At 34.1% G+C, this 21,467-nt stretch overlaps 1 protein-coding gene across 2 annotated transcripts in view; it reads right to left on the bottom strand.

The window, feature by feature from the left end:
* The window catches only part of LOC140148426 (DNA repair protein complementing XP-C cells homolog), a 90,076-nt gene that overhangs the window by 16,251 nt on the left and 52,358 nt on the right, over nt 1–21,467 (bottom strand). Inside the window, exons 15-16 of one of the 2 annotated variants that reach the window (XR_011858485.1) lie at nt 8,819–8,912; nt 6,041–6,222 (exon numbers count right to left, since the gene is read on the bottom strand). Coding sequence is in view for 1 of the 2 variants with exons in the window: in XM_072170362.1 (XP_072026463.1) it covers nt 8,819–8,912 (94 nt within the window). In the remaining variant the exon portion in view is untranslated. The remainder of the gene's footprint in view (nt 1–6,040; nt 6,223–8,818; nt 8,913–21,467) is intronic. The other variant, XM_072170362.1, reaches the window with a different exon arrangement.

Raw genomic sequence — 21,467 nt, 5'->3', positions numbered from 1 at the left:
ACATCGAGACTTAGGAATAAAATTAATGCAGTGGGACAATATGAATGTTTCCTGTAAGAAAATCAAATATCAGTCCTAAGTCTCAACTATTAACTCGTTGGCTGCAGTTTTAAAATTACCATTTTGTGTGTGTGGCAATGGGGACTTTGCCTTTAAAATTAGGTTATATTGATCAAATTTCCCAATCATAGTGCATTGTAGGAATGCCTTTAAGCCTCCTCTGAGATAGCACTTTGTGTAATATTGCCATCTGCATTGCGTAATATTACTATCAGCAGTTGATAGCAGAATGTGTAATATTGCTAATAATAGGTATATCACCTCAAAAATAAGTGCAGCAGAAAAACGTTATTTAATGTTTCTACATGAATGAGCTTTATTAAAGCATCAAAAATCAAAAAACGGAATTGAAATCGGTCAATGCATTGTGATGTAGTGTCAATTTTAAGATGCTCAAGTAAATGGAATTCAAACCTGCCACAAATGGCTATAATGACAAAATTGGCACATTTCGAGATTTTGAAGGTTTATTTGGACGCTTGCTTGAAAAAGCAGCATTAATTTAAGTACCACAGGTTAAATTCCTATCTTTCCTAACTTCGTTAAAGAAAACAAAATTTAAAAATCTATCATTGAATAATTATAATAAATTAACCAAATATACTATTTTAGCAAATTCAGCCAATCTGCAGACAAATTAAAGGTGAAAAAATGACTAAGTTCAGCTAATTAATATGCAAAATTGATGCCAATAGAAAACCGTACATGATATCAGGGTGCGGTTTTTTTTGCACACATATGTATACAGAGTTATTTCAACTGATAACAAAAAATACACAAAAAGTAATTAATTATGCAAATTAGCTAATTACAGATAATTATGTATTCATGATATTTTTATGTAAATTAGGCATGAGTAATTTTGTGTTTTTTCAATATTTAATGAAAGTCTATTCATTCACCATAAATAGGTCAAGTATGAACCTGTTATGATGTTGAATAAAGAAACTGCAGTTAATTACTTATATATAATACAAAACATACAAAGTTTGACATTTTGACGATGTCTGAAATAGAATTTTCATTTTTTTCTGTAAACATGGTATGTGTCACCATTGCTCAAAGCCAAATCCGAAAAGTAAAAATCATAATTCATTTGCAATGAGACTTAAAATGAACATTTTGTTATCTGGATTAACATGGGATGACAAATGGTAAACGGAAAAGCTATTCCCACTGTACCGCGTATACAAAAAATAGTATGGCCTTGGACACACACAATGGCTTAGAGCTATTGAGGTTTGGAAAATCACTCCCTAAAAATATCTTTGATATAATGTTTTGTTTCAACTAGTTTTCTCAAGTGTTTCATTGCGTTGTCGACGGAAATAATTTACATGCTAAGAAAGATTAGTATTTCAGCTAAATGGTGGTAGGTCCCTTTATTTCAATAGGCCTACATTTACTGATTTATGAGCGATCTTCAAAAATCCATAAAAACAGGCAGTAGCTCTAAAACAAAACAATTTTTAATTTTGGGGGACCCGATGGTAGCCTCGGAAAGGCTTCACACACCATATATTAAAAATTCAAACAATTTGGATAAATGAAGCACATGAAGAAATTCATTTATCGACATGGATGTTTTCTAAAATTAGCCAACTTTGAAGCGCGCGCTTTTCAATTCCCTGTTATTCTTGCATGCACAGTCTAGCAGAATTATTGTGCAGCCACTGTGACATACCTACTAATAAGTAGAATAATATTGTGGAATATATTGCTATCAGCGGTATATATCACATTGTGTAATATTACTATCAGCAGTAGATCTAGCACTTTGTGTAATATTGATATCAGCAGTAGATAGCACATTATGTAATATTGCTATCAGCAGTAGATAGCACGTTATGTAATATTGCTGTAGCAGTAAAATCACTTTATGTAATATTGCTCAGTAGATGATAATTGCCTTGGATTTTCACTGAAAAGGCAAGGCAGCACAGCAGTTTGGAATATTTCTAGAGGGCATTATGGCAACTGTTGAAAATTTGAGAAGGGCACCAAGGCAATTTCTCAAAAGTGAAGAAAACACACACAAACATAGATGGATGATTTTAGAATGAAAGGGCAGGGCTGGGGCACCGACAGCAACTTCATTAGAGGGCACGGCAAGTGACTGCCTTGGGTAAAGGACATATTTTGAGGGCATTATGGCAGTGGGGATGGGTACCCACAGCAAAATGCCATGGGTGCCGTGGGTTAATTCGAGGGCTGGTAGATAGCACTTTGTGTGATATTGCTATCTGCAGGAGATAGCACAAAAGATTATCTACTTCTACACTAAGGAAAAAGCCCTAAACAAAGCTAATTATTAAAAGCTTGCAATGGAGAAGCTGAGGACCAAAATACTTTCTCTTAGGGTGAGACTGCATTATGAGCATCCATTTTGAAAGATTGCAGGTTATTATAGACCATTTGCCTAATGGGTGAAAAACATTTCCTTTTTTTCCAGAAAATTGGGTACAAGTTTTTTTTGTTTTTATTTTTTGTTTTTAGATTGGGTTTTGGGTCTAGTTGAAGAAAATGAAAAATGCCCCACTTGCATAAGAAGAAAAAAAACATTACCCATTTTAAAGTATCTTTCTTTTGAAAGGCTTATTGAGTAAAATTGTCATTATGTATTTTTGAAATGGGCAAAAACAAAGAAAACAACAGTATTGAAACTAGAGCGGTTACCGCACCATAGCTGAACCATGGGGCTTTGGCAGTATATTGTGGTACATGTATATATATCACCAACCCCTTTATGACCCCTTAATGACCTTAAATTAATATTAAATTATTTTAAACATGTTTAGAATGTCATAAGGATCATTGCATTTAAATATCAGCTCAATTCCAGGAGCATTTTGAAAACTTGACCTTTGACCCCTTTATGACCCCTTAACGACCTTAAATGAATATTAAATTATTTTAAACATGTTTAGAATGTCATAAGGATCATTGCATTTAAATTTCAGCTCAATTGAACCATTTTGAAAACTTGACCTTTGACCCCTTTATTGACCCCTTAATGACCTTAAATGAATTTTAAATTATTTTAAACATGTTTAGAATGTCATAAGGATCATTGCATTTAAATATCAGCTCAATTGGAGCATTTTGAAAACTTGACCTTTGACCCCTTTATGACCCCTTAACGACCTTAAATGAATATTAAATTATTTTAAACATGTTTAGAATGTCATAAGGATCACTGCATTTAAATTTCAGCTCAATTGAACCATTTTGAAAACTTGACCTTTGACCCCTTTATTGACCCCTTAATGACCTTAAATGAATTTTAAAATATTTTAAACATGTTTAGAATGTCTTAAAGATCATTGCATTTAAATATCAGCTCAATTGGAGCATTTTTGGAAACTTGACCTTTGACCCCTTTATGACCCCTTAATGACCTTAAATGAATATTACAATATTTTAAACATGTTTAGAATGTCATAAGGATCATTGCATATAAATTTCAGCTTAATTGGAGCATTTTTGGTTAAAATGACCTTTTTTGACCCCTGTGACCCCTTGGATGACCTCTGACGTTAGGAAATATTTTTATCATATTCTTTACTTCTTTCCCTTTCATTTGACACCATTTGGGGTTCATACCTTCGTGGCATTTAAAGATATGTCCATTTCAGACCAAATGGTTGGTAAGTAAGTGAGTAAGTAAGTAAGCAAGTAAGTAAGCAAGTAAGTAACATACACTCATATAGGCTGAGACCATTTCATGGTTCAGCAAAAATGTGAAGCCCCATTCAAAAACATGTAGCTAATTTCTCTACTTAAGTAGAGAAATTACAGATTCATGCTAATACTTGGCTTTTGGCTTAACCACTTGCAGGCTATGCTAGCACATTTATGATGCTAACAAAGATGTGCCAAAATCTGAATTTTATTTTTACAATCCTCCAGCTGAGCAAATCACTGGATATGCCTTTACTGTTCACATTATGACATTATCTAGTTTTGCAGAGTGTATTAGCACAGGCAAGTCCACACCTGACACAAAGTCATTTCTCTAAAATCTTTTTTTTTTTAAATCTCCCACAGTAAAGTACCACAGTAAAGTACCACAGCAGATGCCATAATGAAGCAATCAATAAGACATTGAACTTATAAGGAAGCCCCTGTGGAACAAAATAGACACCAAACCGAGTCCCTGTTCTACTGGAGGCGACTAAAATAAGATTCATATCATGAACAAAACAAGATTCACATCACACATTTATGTGGTAATAATCGTAGAATTTGAGCTCCCTGACAGGCATGAAATCCAGCAGGACTAAATGACCGTATTATTCAATTCCAATAATAACTCCATTGATGACAAGTATGAAGATTAGCATAATATGAGTGGGGCAATATGGATCAAGCAATTATGTCAATTCAATCCACTGGGATTCTATTACAACTTCGCTTACTATGGCTAACTATAAATACAATACGTGAGTATGAATACTATAAATACCCACCATCTGCCAAAGGCAACTTTTTGCAATATCTTACTTGTGTCTTTTTCAATAATTTATATGGTAAGAGGACATCATATCACATCTTTCTACAATTCATAACCCAACATGCCCAAAGTCAAATGTACAGTTGAGATTTGAGAAGAATAAATAAGAGAACCAGTGGGTAAACTTCTTAGCTGAGAGCTAGAGGTGGGGAAATATAGAACTAGCCCGTTCCACAAACCGCGACGCCTCTCGAATAGCGAGCACCGAGCATACAATTGGTGGAATATCTTGGATCATCATAGGTATAAGAGTACAGCACAGAGCCTGTGCTAGGGAAATATAGTAACAAAGAAGATATGAGTACAAAGGTTACAACTAAGTTGTACAAGAAAGAAAAATATGACCAACAATATATGATGGATATAAGATTTTCTTAGAATTGAACACTCTTTTGTCAAACAGAACCAGAGGGTACAAAATGTAAGTGTGGTCTTTCCGGAAAGAAGGAGAGAGCTTGATCGGAAATAACATTTATCATCAATATGTAACCTTTTACGTATCCCCAAGTATTGTGCTTGAACCAATTTGATTGTATTGCACCATTTGTACTATGCTCTTTTCATTGCTAATATCCTGTCTCCTGAAAGCCCTCTACAAGAAATCTGCAAGCACTGTAAGCAGTCAAGATTAATAGGAAATTTTCACGGGAAAATTTTCTGGACACATGACACCCATGGGCGCAGACATATTATAGAATGTGACCCCGAGCACAGCGGGTGGTCTTCCAATGTATTTGAATAGGAAGAATTTCTCCTTGGATGCAAAATAAGTTACTTGTCGGAAGTAAAAAAATTTATAACAAGAGTTTCCGTAGATAAATATTTTTGTGCGTAGGTAAATATTTTTGAAATTACGTTTTGATGATATTGTGAAGAAATTAATATTGCATAATTTTCAATAATTTTGCAATGCACGAATTTCTATCGAAACTGTGGCCAAAAATAGTATTCCAATTCAAAATAACTAAGACTTGAATAGCGAGGTCACCGCCGGGGGTCAGGGATCAGGCTCGGGGTTACACTCACATTGATACGCATTGGTCACGTGTCCAGAAAATTTTCCCGTGAAAATTTACCTATTAATCTTGACTGGTAAGAGTAAATGGGGGATTAACAGACTGGTTTATAACCTTGGTTGGAGTTCGTCAAGGAGGCGTAATCTCACCTCAGCTTTTTAACATCCTACTGGAGATGACTATGTTGTACGCCCTGCACGATACCAACATAGGAGTAAACATCCAAGGACAAGTGGTGAATAACTTACGATTTGCAGATGACATTGCACTTATTGCTAACAGTGGAGATGACCTCCAGACACTGGTCAACCTCGTCCATCAGAGCAGCTCTGCTTTTGGTCTCAAAATAAATATCGCTAAAACAGTATTCCAGGCCATAAGCAAAGAGGGCACCCATCTGAACATCACATTTGACAACACCAAGCTTCTGCAGGTGGAAGAGTTTACGTACCTGGGAGGAAAGATCACCCAAAAAGGATCCTGTACAGAAGATATTAAACTTCAAACAGACAAAGCCCTAGGAGCTGTGCAGAAACTACAGAGTATCTGGAGCGCTAAGGACATCCAAACCAACACCAAGATTGAGCTATACAAGGTCCTTGTTTTATCAATATTACTCTACGGAGCAGAAACCTGGATATTGAAAAGAGAGGATGAAAATTTAGAATCACACACACACACAACCAGTCAAGATGGTTAAGAGAAAATAACAACAAAACAAAGAAAGAAATCCAATAACTACATGTTTTAACCCTAACCAAACCCATGGTTTTTTTGCTATTGGAAGGGAAAGAACAAACGAAAAAGGAGAGAAGTCACTTGGCACTCCCCAACCCTCAGGCCCCACGCATGCCATGCACAAGATCACTGGCCTGTACCCATGGGGGTTTTGCTGGCCTGGGTTTGCATCATCCCATCACATGGAATCTGTGCATCCCCAGTGCTTTTCATAGTGAGCTTTAGTGAAATTCATTTCGGTTAGAAAACAAATTCAATTCTTGTTTAGTATCTGTCTAGTAAAACATCCAAGTAGCCACTGTCCAGAGCCATACACCCTTCATGTAAGGGGAAAATCAAATAGTTCATAGTTTAATGATTAAGGAGTTAACCCTGCAGCCATTCTATCCTTGTTGAATCTGCTAAATATAAGTTAACTCTAGGATATCTTACATGAAGAATACATACTAGTACACCCCAAGCCAGAGAGTTGTTGATTGAATGGTGGTCTATGATTGAACAAGGTGATAGTCTGTCTGTTTGTGCTTGCAGCAAAATTTCACTACAGCATTCCAAGCTCCCAGAAAGAAATTATGTTTTTCATGGCCTAAATTTTAACAAATATTTTACAATAACATTTTGACATTACGTTGACAGTGGGAATTAACGTATGGCTAGTGATGTAGCCATGAGGCCCTTGGCATGCTGGCCGACCTGATATTTAAGATTTTTACGCCTCTTAGTCTTATATACTTTTCAGCTCATTTTTGACAATTTTCATCAAATTTTGCCCCCTTGCCCCTTGAAAGTTGCCTTTCCCCCTCACCCCACCTCTAAAAAACCCTGGCTATGCCACTGGTTAGTTTACAGTAAAAAAATTGCAGCATGGATACTGATATTGGAATCTGTCATGTTTGCTACGTCGCTGCTCAATGATGACTCTGAAAAAAGGTAACTTTTTAAGCAAAGTAAAAAAATTCTTGTGTCAGTTTAAATTTGAAAGTATTATTTTCTGAATTTGTCCATGCTGTCAATAAATTGGCAATGTTCAGCACTACCTACCCGTCTTGAAAAGCTACACCACTAGCATGACTAATTTACAAGAAATGTTGTTGTGACCCACAAACACAGATTCACCAACAATTTAAGTGGATTTGTCAAGCAAAGATGTTTGAATTATGAACAAAGTGCATTGAGGCCACCACATTCCACTTTACAAGCTGTAACATGATTTCTATTTCATTTGATCAAATAAACCCATGCAATTAGATATATTGCGAATTAGGAAGGCTTTCTGAGTGTTATTTAGAGTAATATGAACACGCAAGTTGATGCCATGAATCACTCCTCGCACTTTGAGCATGTTGAAAGAAGCATGATGCTGATAATAATGCATCATAATGGCTGCCTATCATATATAAATGATGATCTAGTATTTGATGCCAGTGAGTGATTAAATTTGAATTTCTCATACGCCCAATTCATACTTTTTATTCAATGTTGAATATTTGATGCAACAAGTATTTGTTGCTCAATATATTTCCAGTCATTTTTAATTTTCTAATGAATGCTTGTTTCTGTAAAAAATCCATATAATTGATTTTTCGTCAACAAAGATTCGTTAGTATAAGTAGATAAAAAATGAATTGAAACAGACTGAATAATTAATTAAATAATATTGAATAAATAGAAGTATGAACCACAATTATCCCGGGAAAAATGTGTTCGAACACCCACTGTAATTCCCATGTTCCTCTTAGTATAGTGCGCACGCTATTAAGAGTCACTGGAAACTAAGAATTATAATAGTGTTATCTCAATGTTCATCTTAAGCATACCCCTCCCCTTTCCCCACCAAACAATGTTGGAAGAAGATATGTTGAAGATGAGCATATTGGGCATGCCAACATTGTACGGGGTAGAAGGGGGACCATTTCCAATAAGGCCTTAAAGTGTACGAACAATTATTTCTAAGATTGCAGGTCAAAAACCGCCATCCATTCAAAAACCAATAACAGTTTTGGCCCACGTCCATTCAAAAACCAAATACAGGGGATCATGCAAATGACCTTTTACAAGAACAAAAGTATCATATAAGAGCACAAGACAGCCAATGGTGACAGTTTCATTTGGCACGTGAATGATAAACAATATTGTAACATTTCTGACAAACTTAGATGTTTATTTTTTCCACTATATCATATCAAGAGCTTGTTTCCAATAGGGATCCACTTTTTAAACTGAATTCGACACCTGTAGCATGTTCAGGTCCAAAGTTATGGCCCTCGGTATTTTCTGGAAATTTCAGGAAATGTTCATAAATTTGAATATAGTCCACCATTTTAAAGCCAACATGGTGGCAAGCTACTACTGAGTTAGGTCTAACTATACAAAAATAAGCAACTATAGGCTATCAAACTTTTGTCACTCTCAATGACAAAGGTATTTTGAAAATCAGTTGTGCACTTTTCTGTATTCAGAAGTATAAATATATCTAAATAGTAATACTTACACTGGATGACAAAACCCTGAATGAAAATCCCATCCAGTCATCGCTGGAGCACAGTCAATTTCAAGCTTACGTGCAATACGGTTTAGTCCTACCACTGAAATGAATAAAGCAATGAGAAAAAGTATTGAAACATCGTAATGATTATATCATGCTCTTGCAGAAAATTAGTAACAATTAACACACATTCAACTTTCACATGCTATAAAGGGCTCAAAAACTTTTGATGAAAAAATGGTAATGGATGACCCATGTCATTTTTATCAAGTTTTGTCTACTTTGGTTTTGTTCTGTATTTGGTTTGCTATAGTTGGTATCACACCTGGCTCTAATCTATCTACAATACAAGAGAATAAGCTGGCCAGGAATATCACCAAAACAAATAAAAAATAAAAACAAATACAAAATGCATTGTTCCAAATGATTTGTTAGTGTTAAATATCACCAGAGAAGATGTAATGATCTTCCCTGATATCACCAAAAACAAATAAATATTGCATTGTTTAAACAAGATGTTAAATATCACCAAAACCAATAAAAATTGCATTGAAACACTGGCTGTGTGAAATGTAAGATATTAAGTTTGAGGTTGATACCTTGAAGATATCAAGCCATGCCTGTAAGAAATGAAGTGAAGTTTGAGGTCAACACCTTGAAGATATCAATGTCAATGTGGCACTTGAGCTGTTTTTAACGCATATCTTCTATCATCTTAATGATTACGATATTTTTGAATCAAAATGTGTAAACAATATCAAAGATATTTTTAACTCCAACTTTGTGTACTCATGTGTCCCTTTTGTAATTTGACTTTTAAGAGTGTGTGACACAACTTACACTACATGAAATTCGAATAAAGTTTGAAACATGACAACTGAATGTATTGGGAATACTGAGTATACACTCCAAAAGAGCTTTTTTTTTTAAACATCTCAAAAAAAGTAACTAACCCCCTTAAATAATGGCCATTATTCAAAAAGGGGTTATTGTATTATAAATCTGTAAAATGCGTTGGAAGCAGAATTTATTTCTCATTTGATACGATAGCCCAGAAAATAATAACACACTGGTCAATTTAATGTAGTGAGGTCCAGATTTGAAAGTTGCACTTACATACAAATTTTTACAATAAAAAAACACTCAGATATCATTACACAGATTTCCTTCCATTACACTGAATACAAAATCAATACAATTTACTGCAACTTTCAAATCTTGGGTTACATTGATTTAAATGTACGCTGTGACGTCAATATTTAGTCAATTGCTACAAATGAGGTGTCAAAATGTGCCGAAATAAATTCTGCTTCCAACACATTTTACAGATTTGTAATACAATAGCCCGTTTTTGAATAATGGTCATTATTTAAGTGGGGTTAGTAACTTTTTTTGAGATGTTTATTTCTAATACTTACATTATGAGAATGCACACCACTGAACTGTAACAATGACTATATATGATAATAACACCTTTCATGAAAGTGTAATAAGTTTGAAACTTGACAACTGTCTAGAGGGAATATAAGGAGCTTCTTCCCTTAACTTTTAGTATTTTATTTTATATGAGGAAACAAACCTCAAACAAATTAACTGCAGTTTCATATCACAATTTTTGGTCTATAGGATTCATACTTGCTATTGTAGGTAGAATGACAACTTTCTTACCAAAACAATCCATGATAGTACAGTATTGAACACTACCACAATTTTGCCTTTATTTGATCATGTGTATTGTTGTTTTGAGTTCATGTGGTGAAGTAAATCTAAACAGGCTTATTACTAGAAGTCCTGCAGAACATGTCCATGAGAATAATTTTAAGTACACATTGCATTATTTGACACATTTGTTGAAAGAATAGGTCTCAGGTGTAAATGGAATTAGAATCCCCTAGTGGACATCTCTTGCTAGCGACTTATTGATCAGATAACTACAATCTTTTTTTCCAAAAAGCGACAGAAGTTACATCACAAAAAAAATCGCTATGCTCTTGCCAATGCTTAGTATGAAATGGGAATTACTGCATTCAATTTGCACCTTGTACAGTCTCTTTATGCTATTCACATTGTTTCGGATTAGGATGTGCCATATATTGATGCAAATCCTGTGCAGACTACCCAATTTCCATCAAATATCACGCTACTTGAAACTCATTTGCTGGGGCTTTATGGGGAAATTTGTCATGCTTTAATTGCCACTGAGATTTTTGTGAAAGCATAGTGCTGCAAGTCTCTTTTGAAGTCATTCCAATATAACTTATTAGTCTCAGTGACAGAGGAATTTATTATTCTTATACCATACAGCCTACATGTATCAGGGGAAGCTCATATTTTACTTCCATTCTTTAATTTCATTATTCATCCATGGTGGATGCTAATGGATGAATATCAGATCACAAAACAGATGGGAATTCACAAATCCTTGTTAACGATTATGCAACAAGGGTTTCAATTAATATTTAGCATTAAGCAGGGAAAAAGAAATGTGTATTTGAATTGTAAGCTGTCGCACAAGTTCCGTTCAAGCGGATCGGCACCCAATTACTAAAAAGCGCAGTTACATGGATAAGCACTTCAGTATCAAGTAGATCATGCTTCAAGCACAGTTTTAACCTTCTGATACTTGACTGCACGCATGGGTGTACCGTGGGACGATTCTAGGCATCGATTTTCTTAGCACATGTTTCTATTTTAATAGCAGTATATGACACTATCATTGTCTAGACTGAACTCCTAAGTGCGATAACTTAACTAGTCCACTCAATAGCGCTATCATTCGCCACCCAGTGGGATTTTGTACTCATCTCTCCATGCAAGCATGTCAAGAGCAGGGCTTGGAAGACACAAGTCAGTGTTGTAACACAAATCGATAAATATTATTTGTGTATTTTACTAACTTCAAACTGAATGTCAATAACCACTTTCTATACCATTGTACTTTCTTTGACTATCACTCTTTTAATCATGCTGATTTTACATTGCTGATCATAGCTGTGTTATATATAGACTAGTAAGTAATAAAAGATTGAATGATTATGACGCTCTATTCAAACACACTTCACTAACAGGTGCGAGTGAGATACTTAATACTTGACATATTGCAACATTTCTGTAAAATTTTAATTAAAGATCTTTTGGATAATCCTTTTCAAAGAAAATCTATGATTGTGATAAGGCAACAACAAAATATTGCTTGCTGTATACAGACAACAAGAGCACCAATGGTGCTGTAGCTCATTTTCCCTAATTAAATATGCAAATTAGTTAATTAATATGCTTAACATTTGAGTATTTTTTGTTTATATCAATTACTTTGTACCAAGTTTTAAATTTCTATGATCTTCACACAAAAACCGATTACACCTGTCTCACCTTAATATAAAGCAGGACCAAATTTTACGAGCTGCATAGTCAATAAGATAACAATAATGTTAATTGGACCACTAAGTACTTATCTTGGAGACAAACAACTGGGTGAGAAGGAAAACAAGAAACAATTATATTGAGGGTTTAGGACCATACACTGCAAACCCAAAGTGCCTATATTTCAGCAGATCCTCTAAAATTGGTTTGGCAGTAACAATGAGGGATTAATTACTAAATATAGGCACAAATTTAGACCACTATTTGGGGAGTATACAATCCAGAAGATCAGACCTCAAATGTAGTCTGATAAATAGACTCAAAATTAGACACTATAAGCCCAAAACAGCATAGGGTGCATTTTACACATGGGTGGTTCTGGAATAAGAAGCAAACATGGGTAACATTATGGGCTCTTATAAATCATTGCAAAGGAGCAATTTCCAGTTCAGTGAATTGCTAGCAAACAATAAGCATGGATTTCAATGGTGATGTTATTAAAGCGCTTCAGACTCCGAGTATTATGCGTACAATATTGTATGTACAATATATATGTTATTTAATCTATTGCCATTCTATTTCCAGTAATGTTTAAGTTCTAACGAATGTTTGATGACGAAAAATCGATAATATGTTACATACAATACCTAGCAGAAATATATTATCGATTTTACGTCATCAAACATTCGTTAGAACTTAAACAGTACTGGAAATAGAATGGCAATAGATTAAATAACGTACATATTGTACATACAATATTGTACGTACAATAAAAAGTCTGTATACTGCTTAATAGTATTATTTGAGCAGTAATTTTACATATATAGTTGTACAACAATCAACATTGAATAATAGTTAGTGATCTTCAGAAAAAGTGTATAACAAACCAATTGGGAGGGAGCTAGCAGACCATGAATGTGTCTATAATAATTGTTTCCATAAGTAATTTTGTCCAGTATCAGTTTAACAAAGGCTAATACTCTATTCATATCTAATCTCCAATACTAGAAGTTTTGCTGAATTTAGACATTCTGGGTTTGCAGTGAGCTTCATAGACATTTGGGTAATTTCTGCATTCTATATTGAACACATTTTACACCTGGCAGCTATTGCAGATAGGGTTTTCTTGCCCTAAACCCCTAATGTGTACTTTATCTCTTATACAAAATTGTAAAAACACATCTAGGTAGGGTTTATGCAATAGCTGTCAAGCGCTTTATTTTTAAGATTATGTATAGGGTAGCTATTGCAGATACGACCTTCTCGATATAATTACTTTCACAACATGTTTGCCTGACCTAATTAAGTGTATTTAATTAGCTCTCAGTTTATTTGCTCAGTATTTTATGACTGCTAAGCCTTTATAGTTGTTTACTGGTCCCCCAAAACCTCCCAATTGGAAAAATTACACATTATTAGCATACAACAGCATCATTGAGTTATTAGTTAGCCTTGGTGCAATATCTATGGACTTGCAAAATGTATGGCAAGCAACACTGAAAAGCAAACATTGAAGCCGCACGGAAGCAACAAAATTCAACATCTCTATTACAAAATCGCCAGATCAGGGAGTTTGAACAGTGTTTGTAATATGATCAGCACCACAAACAGTCTGCAAAGGAGACTATTCTATGTAATTTGGTAAAAATTTTCGTAACAAAATGCTCCAAAAATCACACTTTCTGTCCGAATTTTCCTTGCTTAATAAGTAACAATCATGAACGATCATGCAAAGATCGCTCCCTCAAATTACCAGATCCATTGCTCAAACGATGTAGCAAGAGAAAGTAAAAAACATACAGAAATCCGGACTATGCCTATAGTTCATTGCTTACGCAATGAGCTAAAAAATATTAAGGTTGCTCAGTCGGGTCCTTTTTAGTCTTGTTCTTGTTATCAAATGTTTGTGATACATAAACACAAACATTGAAAAAAAAATACACATATGAAAAAACCTTGCATGGGCAATATATGAAAATTTGCACCTTGTACACAGTCTCTTTATGCTATTCACATTGATTCAGATTTGGATGTGCCATTTATTGATGCAAATCTAGTATCCCGTGCAGACTACACTATTTCCATCAAATATCACGCTACTTGAAACTCATTTGCTGGGGCTTGATGGGGAAATTTGTCATGCTGTAATTACCACTGAGATTTTTAAAAGCATAGTGCTGCAAGTCTCTTTTAAAGTCTTTCCGATATAACTTAATAGTCTCAGTGACAGAGGAATTTATTATTCTGGTACCATACAGCATTCAGGGGATGCTCATATTTTACTTTCATTTTTTAATTTCATTATTCATCCATGGTGGATGCTAATGGATGAATATCAGATCACAAAAGAGATGGGAATTCACAAATCCTTGTTAACGATTATGCAACAAGGGTTTCAATTAATATTTAGCATTAAGCAGGAAAAAAGAATTGTGTCTTTGAATTGTAAGCTGTCGCACAAGTTCCGTTCAAGCGGATCGGTACCCAATTACTAAAAAGCGCAGTTACATGGATAAGCACTTCAGTATTAAGTAGATCACGCTTCAAGCACAGTTTTAACCTTCTGATACTTGACTGCACGCATGGGTGTACTATGGGATGATTCTAGGCATGGATTTCTTAGCACATGTTTCTATTTTAATAGCAGTATATGACACTATCATTGTCTAGACTGAACTCATAAGTGCGATAACTAAACTAGTCCACTCAATAGCTCTATCATTTATCACCCAGTGGGATTTTGTTTTCATCTCTCCATGCAAGCATGATGTCATCTCTCCATGCAAGCATGATGTCAAGAGCAGGGCTGGGAAGACGCAAGTCAGTGTTTTAAATATTGTAAGTTTTGTAACAAAAATCGGTAAATATTATGTGTGTAATTTATTAACTTCAAACTGAATGTCAATAACCACTTTCTACTATTGCACTTTCTTTGACTATCACTTTTTTAATATAGCTGATTTTACATTGCTAATCATAGCTGTGTTATATAAAAGATTGAATGATTATGACGCTCTATTCAAACAAACTTGACTAACAGGTGCGAGTGAGATACTTAATACTTGACATATTGCAACATTTCTGTACAATTTTAATTAAAGATCTTTTGGATAATCCTCTTCAAAGAAAATCTATGATTGTGATAAGGCAACTACAAAATATTGCTTGCTGTAACAGACAAAAAAATTGCTCAGTCAGGTCCTTTTTAGTCTTGTTCTTGTTATCAAATGTTTGTGATACATAAACACAAACATTGAAAAAAATACACAAATAAAAAAACCTTGCATGGGCAATATATAAAAATTTGCACCTTGTACACAGTCTCTTTATGCTATTCACAATGCATATGGATGTGCCATATATTGATGCAAATCCCGTGCAGACTACACAATTTCCATCAATTATCACGCTACTTGAAACTCATTTGTTGGGGCTTGATGGGCCAATTTGTTATGCTGTAATTACCACTGAGATTTTTGAAAGCAAATTGCTGCAAGTCTCTTTTGAAGTCATTCCGATATAACTTTATTAGTCTCAGTGACAGAGGAATGAATTATTCTGGTACCATATAGCCTATCAGGGGATGCTCATGTCTTACTTTCATTTTTTAATTTCATTATTCGTCCATGGTGGATGCTAATGGATGAATATCAGATCACAAAAGAGATGGGAATTCACAAATCCTTGTTAACGATTATGCAACAAGGGTTTCAATTAATATTTACATTAAGCAGGGAAAAAGAAACGTGTCTTTGAATTGTAAGCTGTCGCACAAGTTCCGTTCAAGCGGGTTGGCACACAATTACTAAAAAGCGCAGTTACACAGATCTCATATAAGCACTTCACCTCAAGTAGATCATGCTTCAAGCACAGTTTTAACCTTCTGATACTTAACTGCATACATTGATGTACCTTGGGATGGAACTAGGCATTGATTTTCTTAGCACAGGTTTCTATTTTAATAGCAGTCTATGACACTAGCATTGTCTAGACTACGCTCTTAAGAAACTAGTCCACTCAATTAGCACTATCATTCTCCACCCAATGGGATTTTGTGCTCATCTCTCCATGCAAGCATAGTTGTCAAGAACAGGGCTTGAAAGACACAAAATAATTAACGTCATTGTTTTAAATATTGTAACACAAATCAGTTACTATTATGTGTGTATTTTATAAACTTCAAACTGAATGAAAATAACCACTTTCTACCATTGCATTTTCTTTAACTATCACTTTTTTAATAATTGCTAATTTTACATTGCTGATCTAGAACAGGTACAAAGTGAGATATGTTGCATTATATTGAGTCTTAAAAGACTAATACAACATTTCTATAGGATTAAGATCTTTTGGATAATCCTCTACATAGAAAATCTATGATTGTGATGTTGCTGTAACGCAGACAAAAAAAATATTATGGTTGCTCAGTCGGCCACCTTGTTTAGTCTTGTTCTTGATCAATGTTTGTGATGTATAAAAAACCCACAAATATTGAAAAAACAACAACACATAATTATAACCTTACATGGGCAATATATGAAAATTTGAGGATCCAATTTCCTAGGATAAATATATATATGTTTTTTTCTTCTCTGTTTGAAAAAAATGAAAAACAAACTCTCTGTATCCAGGATATTCACCATTTATGACCCATCACAACAAACACAGCAGTTTTCTTCAAAAATATAAATACTAAACCCAGTTGAAGAGCTGCTTGTTTTAAAATTTAAAAAGACATCTTGTACATTGATGTAAACACTTGAGAGTTCTTGCAATCTTATTGGTTCTTAGCCCTGTTATATGACACAATATAACACGCTTCAAAACGTGTCCGTCAACGTGATACACGTATCGCCTCGTTGTTCTACTTAAAATAATGATGTCGTACGCCTGTTAGACAATAGATGCACAACAGCTGCTAAAAAACAATACAGTTATTCTCTAAATATAAATGATGTCGCACACATTTGCTGCAGAATATTGACTTTTCTATGACAAACATGGTACAAATTGCTTTTTATTTTCTTTACTCTTTACACATATTTTCGTTCAAGTATACATGAAATTCGTTTTAAGTAACAGTCAAAAAATGAATTCAATTTCTTTTCTTTTGTTTTCTGCGGCATAAAAATGATTCAATCCCAGACACAGTATGTCATCAAATATGGATTGATTTTTCACCTATGGTTTAAAAAAAAATCATAGTTTCATCCATGAAATGTCTTTAAGATAATATTTTTCAAATATATATGATCAAAGAGTTTGTTGACAAGGAAAATAAAATCAGTAATACATTGAAACTCAATCTGTAGCTTTCCAACAAGTTGTATTCACATAGTAACCTATTTGGGAACTGATGTGTAAATAAATATTTGGGACTTGACGCATAATTTAACCTACTTTGCATCTGAATTTTACCGTAAATATCGGAGGCATGACTGAACATGTTCTTCAGGACTGTTATTGAAAATAAAGACGAATTTCATAGTTAGTCCAATAAAACAGCACTTACTGTGGATGTTTCGGAATCTGTCAGATTCCTTTACAACACTGATGTTGTTGTGACGACCTTCTGTGTACAACTTGTTGTTGCTTAGCAACTTGGTTGCCAGTTGGTTTCTTCAGGAGATCGTCAAATACATGAGTTAGGTTGTATTGCCCCTCGTCTCTGTTCATGGTGGTGCCCTGTTGTCTGATTTTCACTGCCTCTTTGATCCAACGTTTGTATCTGTCCGCCTCTTTGCCTAAAATCTTAGCCTCCTCCCATTACTATGAAATTCGTCTTTATCGGAGGTACGTTTTGAGGCACATTTAAATCCCGACTTAACACAATAAGTTAAGAAATAATTGCATGATAGATACTTCTTGAGGTAACCATCTATTGTCTCTTTCAATTTTTCAAATCAAATGATATCTTCAATATTAAAATTTGTGTTCTCTTTTGAAACAAAAAAAGTTTCTCTTTCAGTGTTCTAAAGGTTAACTGCTTCCACAAAAGTTGGCAGTGTTGAGATTCTTTAGCTGCTGAGTTGATGTTTTGTATTTGATACACACCTGGTATAAGACATTAGTATATCTTTGTAAATGGCATATTCTGCAAGTCAGTACGTCCTTTGTGAATAGGATACAACATGCACAATGAAGCATTCACAAAGGACATAATACTGGTATGTACAGGTGCATGGAAATCAAAGAACATCAATTCAGTATAGTAGCCCGGAGGTTTTGAATCTACCAACATGCAACTTTATGCTAATTTTGTCAGAGCAGGTCACAAGTATACAGGACAATTTCAGAGTAACAACTATTTTGTTTTATTGAGAGCAGGTCTCCTTTTTTACTCCTTGAAAAAGAAAAGTTTTGTCTTTTCGAAACGTCAGGTTTTTAACTGTTTATATATTTTGTGTTACTCCCCCATGGATGTTGTGTCATATTTTCCCTGTTTTTAATTTTATCCATTGCTAGTGTGACACTGTTGTATCCTTTTGGATCCATCCTTTGGTTCCCTGCTGGTCAGTTGGAACAGATTTTCCCTGTTTTTATATTTTGTTTTGGTTACATTTGCTTCATATATATGTTTGAAGCAGACCTAATTATCAAAATAAAATATAAATTACCTATTTTAACCCAGTGAACATGAAGGCTTCTACACAAAACGTATAGAAGAAGGAAAAAAAGAAGGAAAAGGCTAATGCAGTTTTTACAAAACAAAAAATTTGAATATTACTAAAATGGAAACACTTTTGGCTCTATCATAATTTTAATCACTCTGCTGCAAAATAATGTAAAATTAAAAGCAAAAGATAATTTTGCATATTTCTTATGGTGCTTGGTGATTTTCAGAGTAGATACCAGTACTAGGATGTTACCACCATGGAAATAATATCCACCTGATGTCACTTCATAATTATTTAAAACATTTTAAACTGCATTAAACATTTATTACTTTCAAAGTGAAGTTATACAAATTACTGTGTGTGACATCGTCACTTCTATCTCCCGCACAAACTTGGAGGCAAACCCAGATCATGATCACGTATGATGAACATCAATTGCTGCCTTTTGGTATGTTGGCTTTGTATATGTTTATAAATTAGTTCAGCTGAAACTTGTGGCTGTAAAGGGATTGCAACATTGAAGACTGAATATTGTGAAGCAAACAACAATTTTTTTAACAATAATTTGATTATTTTTGTAACTTCATTTTTTTTGGCATTTGCAGATGTTCTCAACTTTAATACAACTACCGTATTTGTTCCATTAACCGCTCATACCCATATAAGAGCCCACCCAGTCATGACCTTTATATTTGCAAACATATTATTAATATTAAGTGCCTATCTATGTAATCAATTAAAGTTATAATCATTCAGCATGAAAAATTCTTTAAATATGCATAATAATGGTAATTTATAGTGGAGATTTCATTCATACATGGCTCTCCATTAAAAATATTCATGGATTTTTATGTCCACATGGACATCTGGTAGTGACATTAACCTCAACAATGTGACGAAAAAACAACAACTATTTAGAGAATATGTTTGCAAAAACTCTTTTTCATATTAAAAATTAAGGGTAAATTTAGCCTGCAGAAAAAAAAACCAATAAAAGAAAAAACGCCCAACCGACCCTATTTATAAGGTCTGTCCGCACGTAAAACAAGGTTTGGTTTTTTTAGTCACCTTATTCGGGCACTATATTAAATTCCTCATTATTATTATTATCATTATTATTATTATTAATATCAACAAAAGATAATAAAAGGTTCCTATCTTGCATAATTAAAAGTGAACAAGTTCTGGCTCAAGTTTGTGGATACTCTTGTTGTATGCAATTTCAACAGGTTACATAAAGCAGCATTAAACAGCCAACTTTCCTTGCACGAATTACCTTAAGTTTAAATAAAGTACATCAGAACTTTATTTGCACTAATAAACTAAATTATAAATAAATTACATCATAAATTTCCTTGCACTAATAGCCAATGTATTTACATCATAAAATTACCCACCTGCATCTCTCATGCATATTTTATCTCTCAATAAAGTAACCATGCCAGGATCTGACTATCAAAGCACTTTTTTATCACATTCAATTTGTTCAATTTCATTTTCTTCGTTTCCATCAAAGGGAAAAATCTTTAGGAAAATATACCGGTAATTTAAAATAAACAAATGCGATGGAGGATATATTACAACAATCAAAAGGCGATGAGTAACCCACCTGTGGGTGAGCCTGTGACTATACAAACTCATTACAACATAAGAGTCAACTACATCCAACAAATGACATGATGTTGCTCTTTAATATGTATATAATATATATGTCAGCAATAATCAATAATATTGGAAAATGGAAGCCAGCATTGATTAAAAAATAATAAATTGAGCACGTTGAAACATTAAATGGTGTAACATAATCAAAATCAAATGTAATAAGATCAATTTGTACTTCCATCATGTCCCATCAACTGATTAGTCTATTTTTGTTGAAAATTCTTCAGTATTTGTCAAATAAATGAATCATGTTAGAGTGTAAAACAGACATGTCATATTTCAAATGAATTAAGTAATTTTATTGTACTATTTCATGGTAAGGCAGAGAGAGAGAGAGAAATATAGAGCGAGAAACAGACAGCAAATCAGACAGAAAAAAATCAGAAAAAAAAGTTAACCATAATAATGCTTGTACTTTTTCATGGCCAGCAACATAGAGAAATGGAATGAGTGATAGAGTGAGATAGACAGAGACAGAGAAATTGACAAATTGTGAGACAGAAATAAGTATTTCAATGTAAACCTTTGATGAGAGCATATCTCCATGATGTTAAAACAAGACACATTCTGCCGTCACACACGTTGAACGCATTGTTAGTTGCGCCTTGTCAACATCACCAAAGAATGCTCTCATCAAAGTTAGAGCAATCTACTATAGAAAAGACACAGGGATTATGTGGGTATTAATAGATCCATTTCCAGAAGATCTCCTGGTCAATAATGGATGTGACTGAGTACTTGTTGCAGCATTGACCATTTATAATGCTTGTCTAGGAAACAAGTTATTTATACAGTCAACAGTGTATTTAATTTTAATAAGTGCAATACAATACTACACATGTCTCCTACTTATTCTGTGACTTTCATGGAAATAGCTTGATTCGTTTTGGCGTGACATTGCTATTACTGAAAATGGACGAAAACTGCATGTGTGTAATTTACAGTGCAAAGGCACCCCAACACATGGATCCTTAATCACCATCGTCCAGCCGCACTGTGCAATATATTGGAGA

The sequence above is a fragment of the Amphiura filiformis genome, chromosome 3 (genome assembly GCF_039555335.1).
Source record: "Amphiura filiformis chromosome 3, Afil_fr2py, whole genome shotgun sequence".
Taxonomy (NCBI): domain Eukaryota; kingdom Metazoa; phylum Echinodermata; class Ophiuroidea; order Amphilepidida; family Amphiuridae; genus Amphiura; species Amphiura filiformis.
The sequence above is the reverse complement of the archived record's forward strand: the minus strand, read 5'-3'. Positions and strand labels throughout refer to the sequence as shown.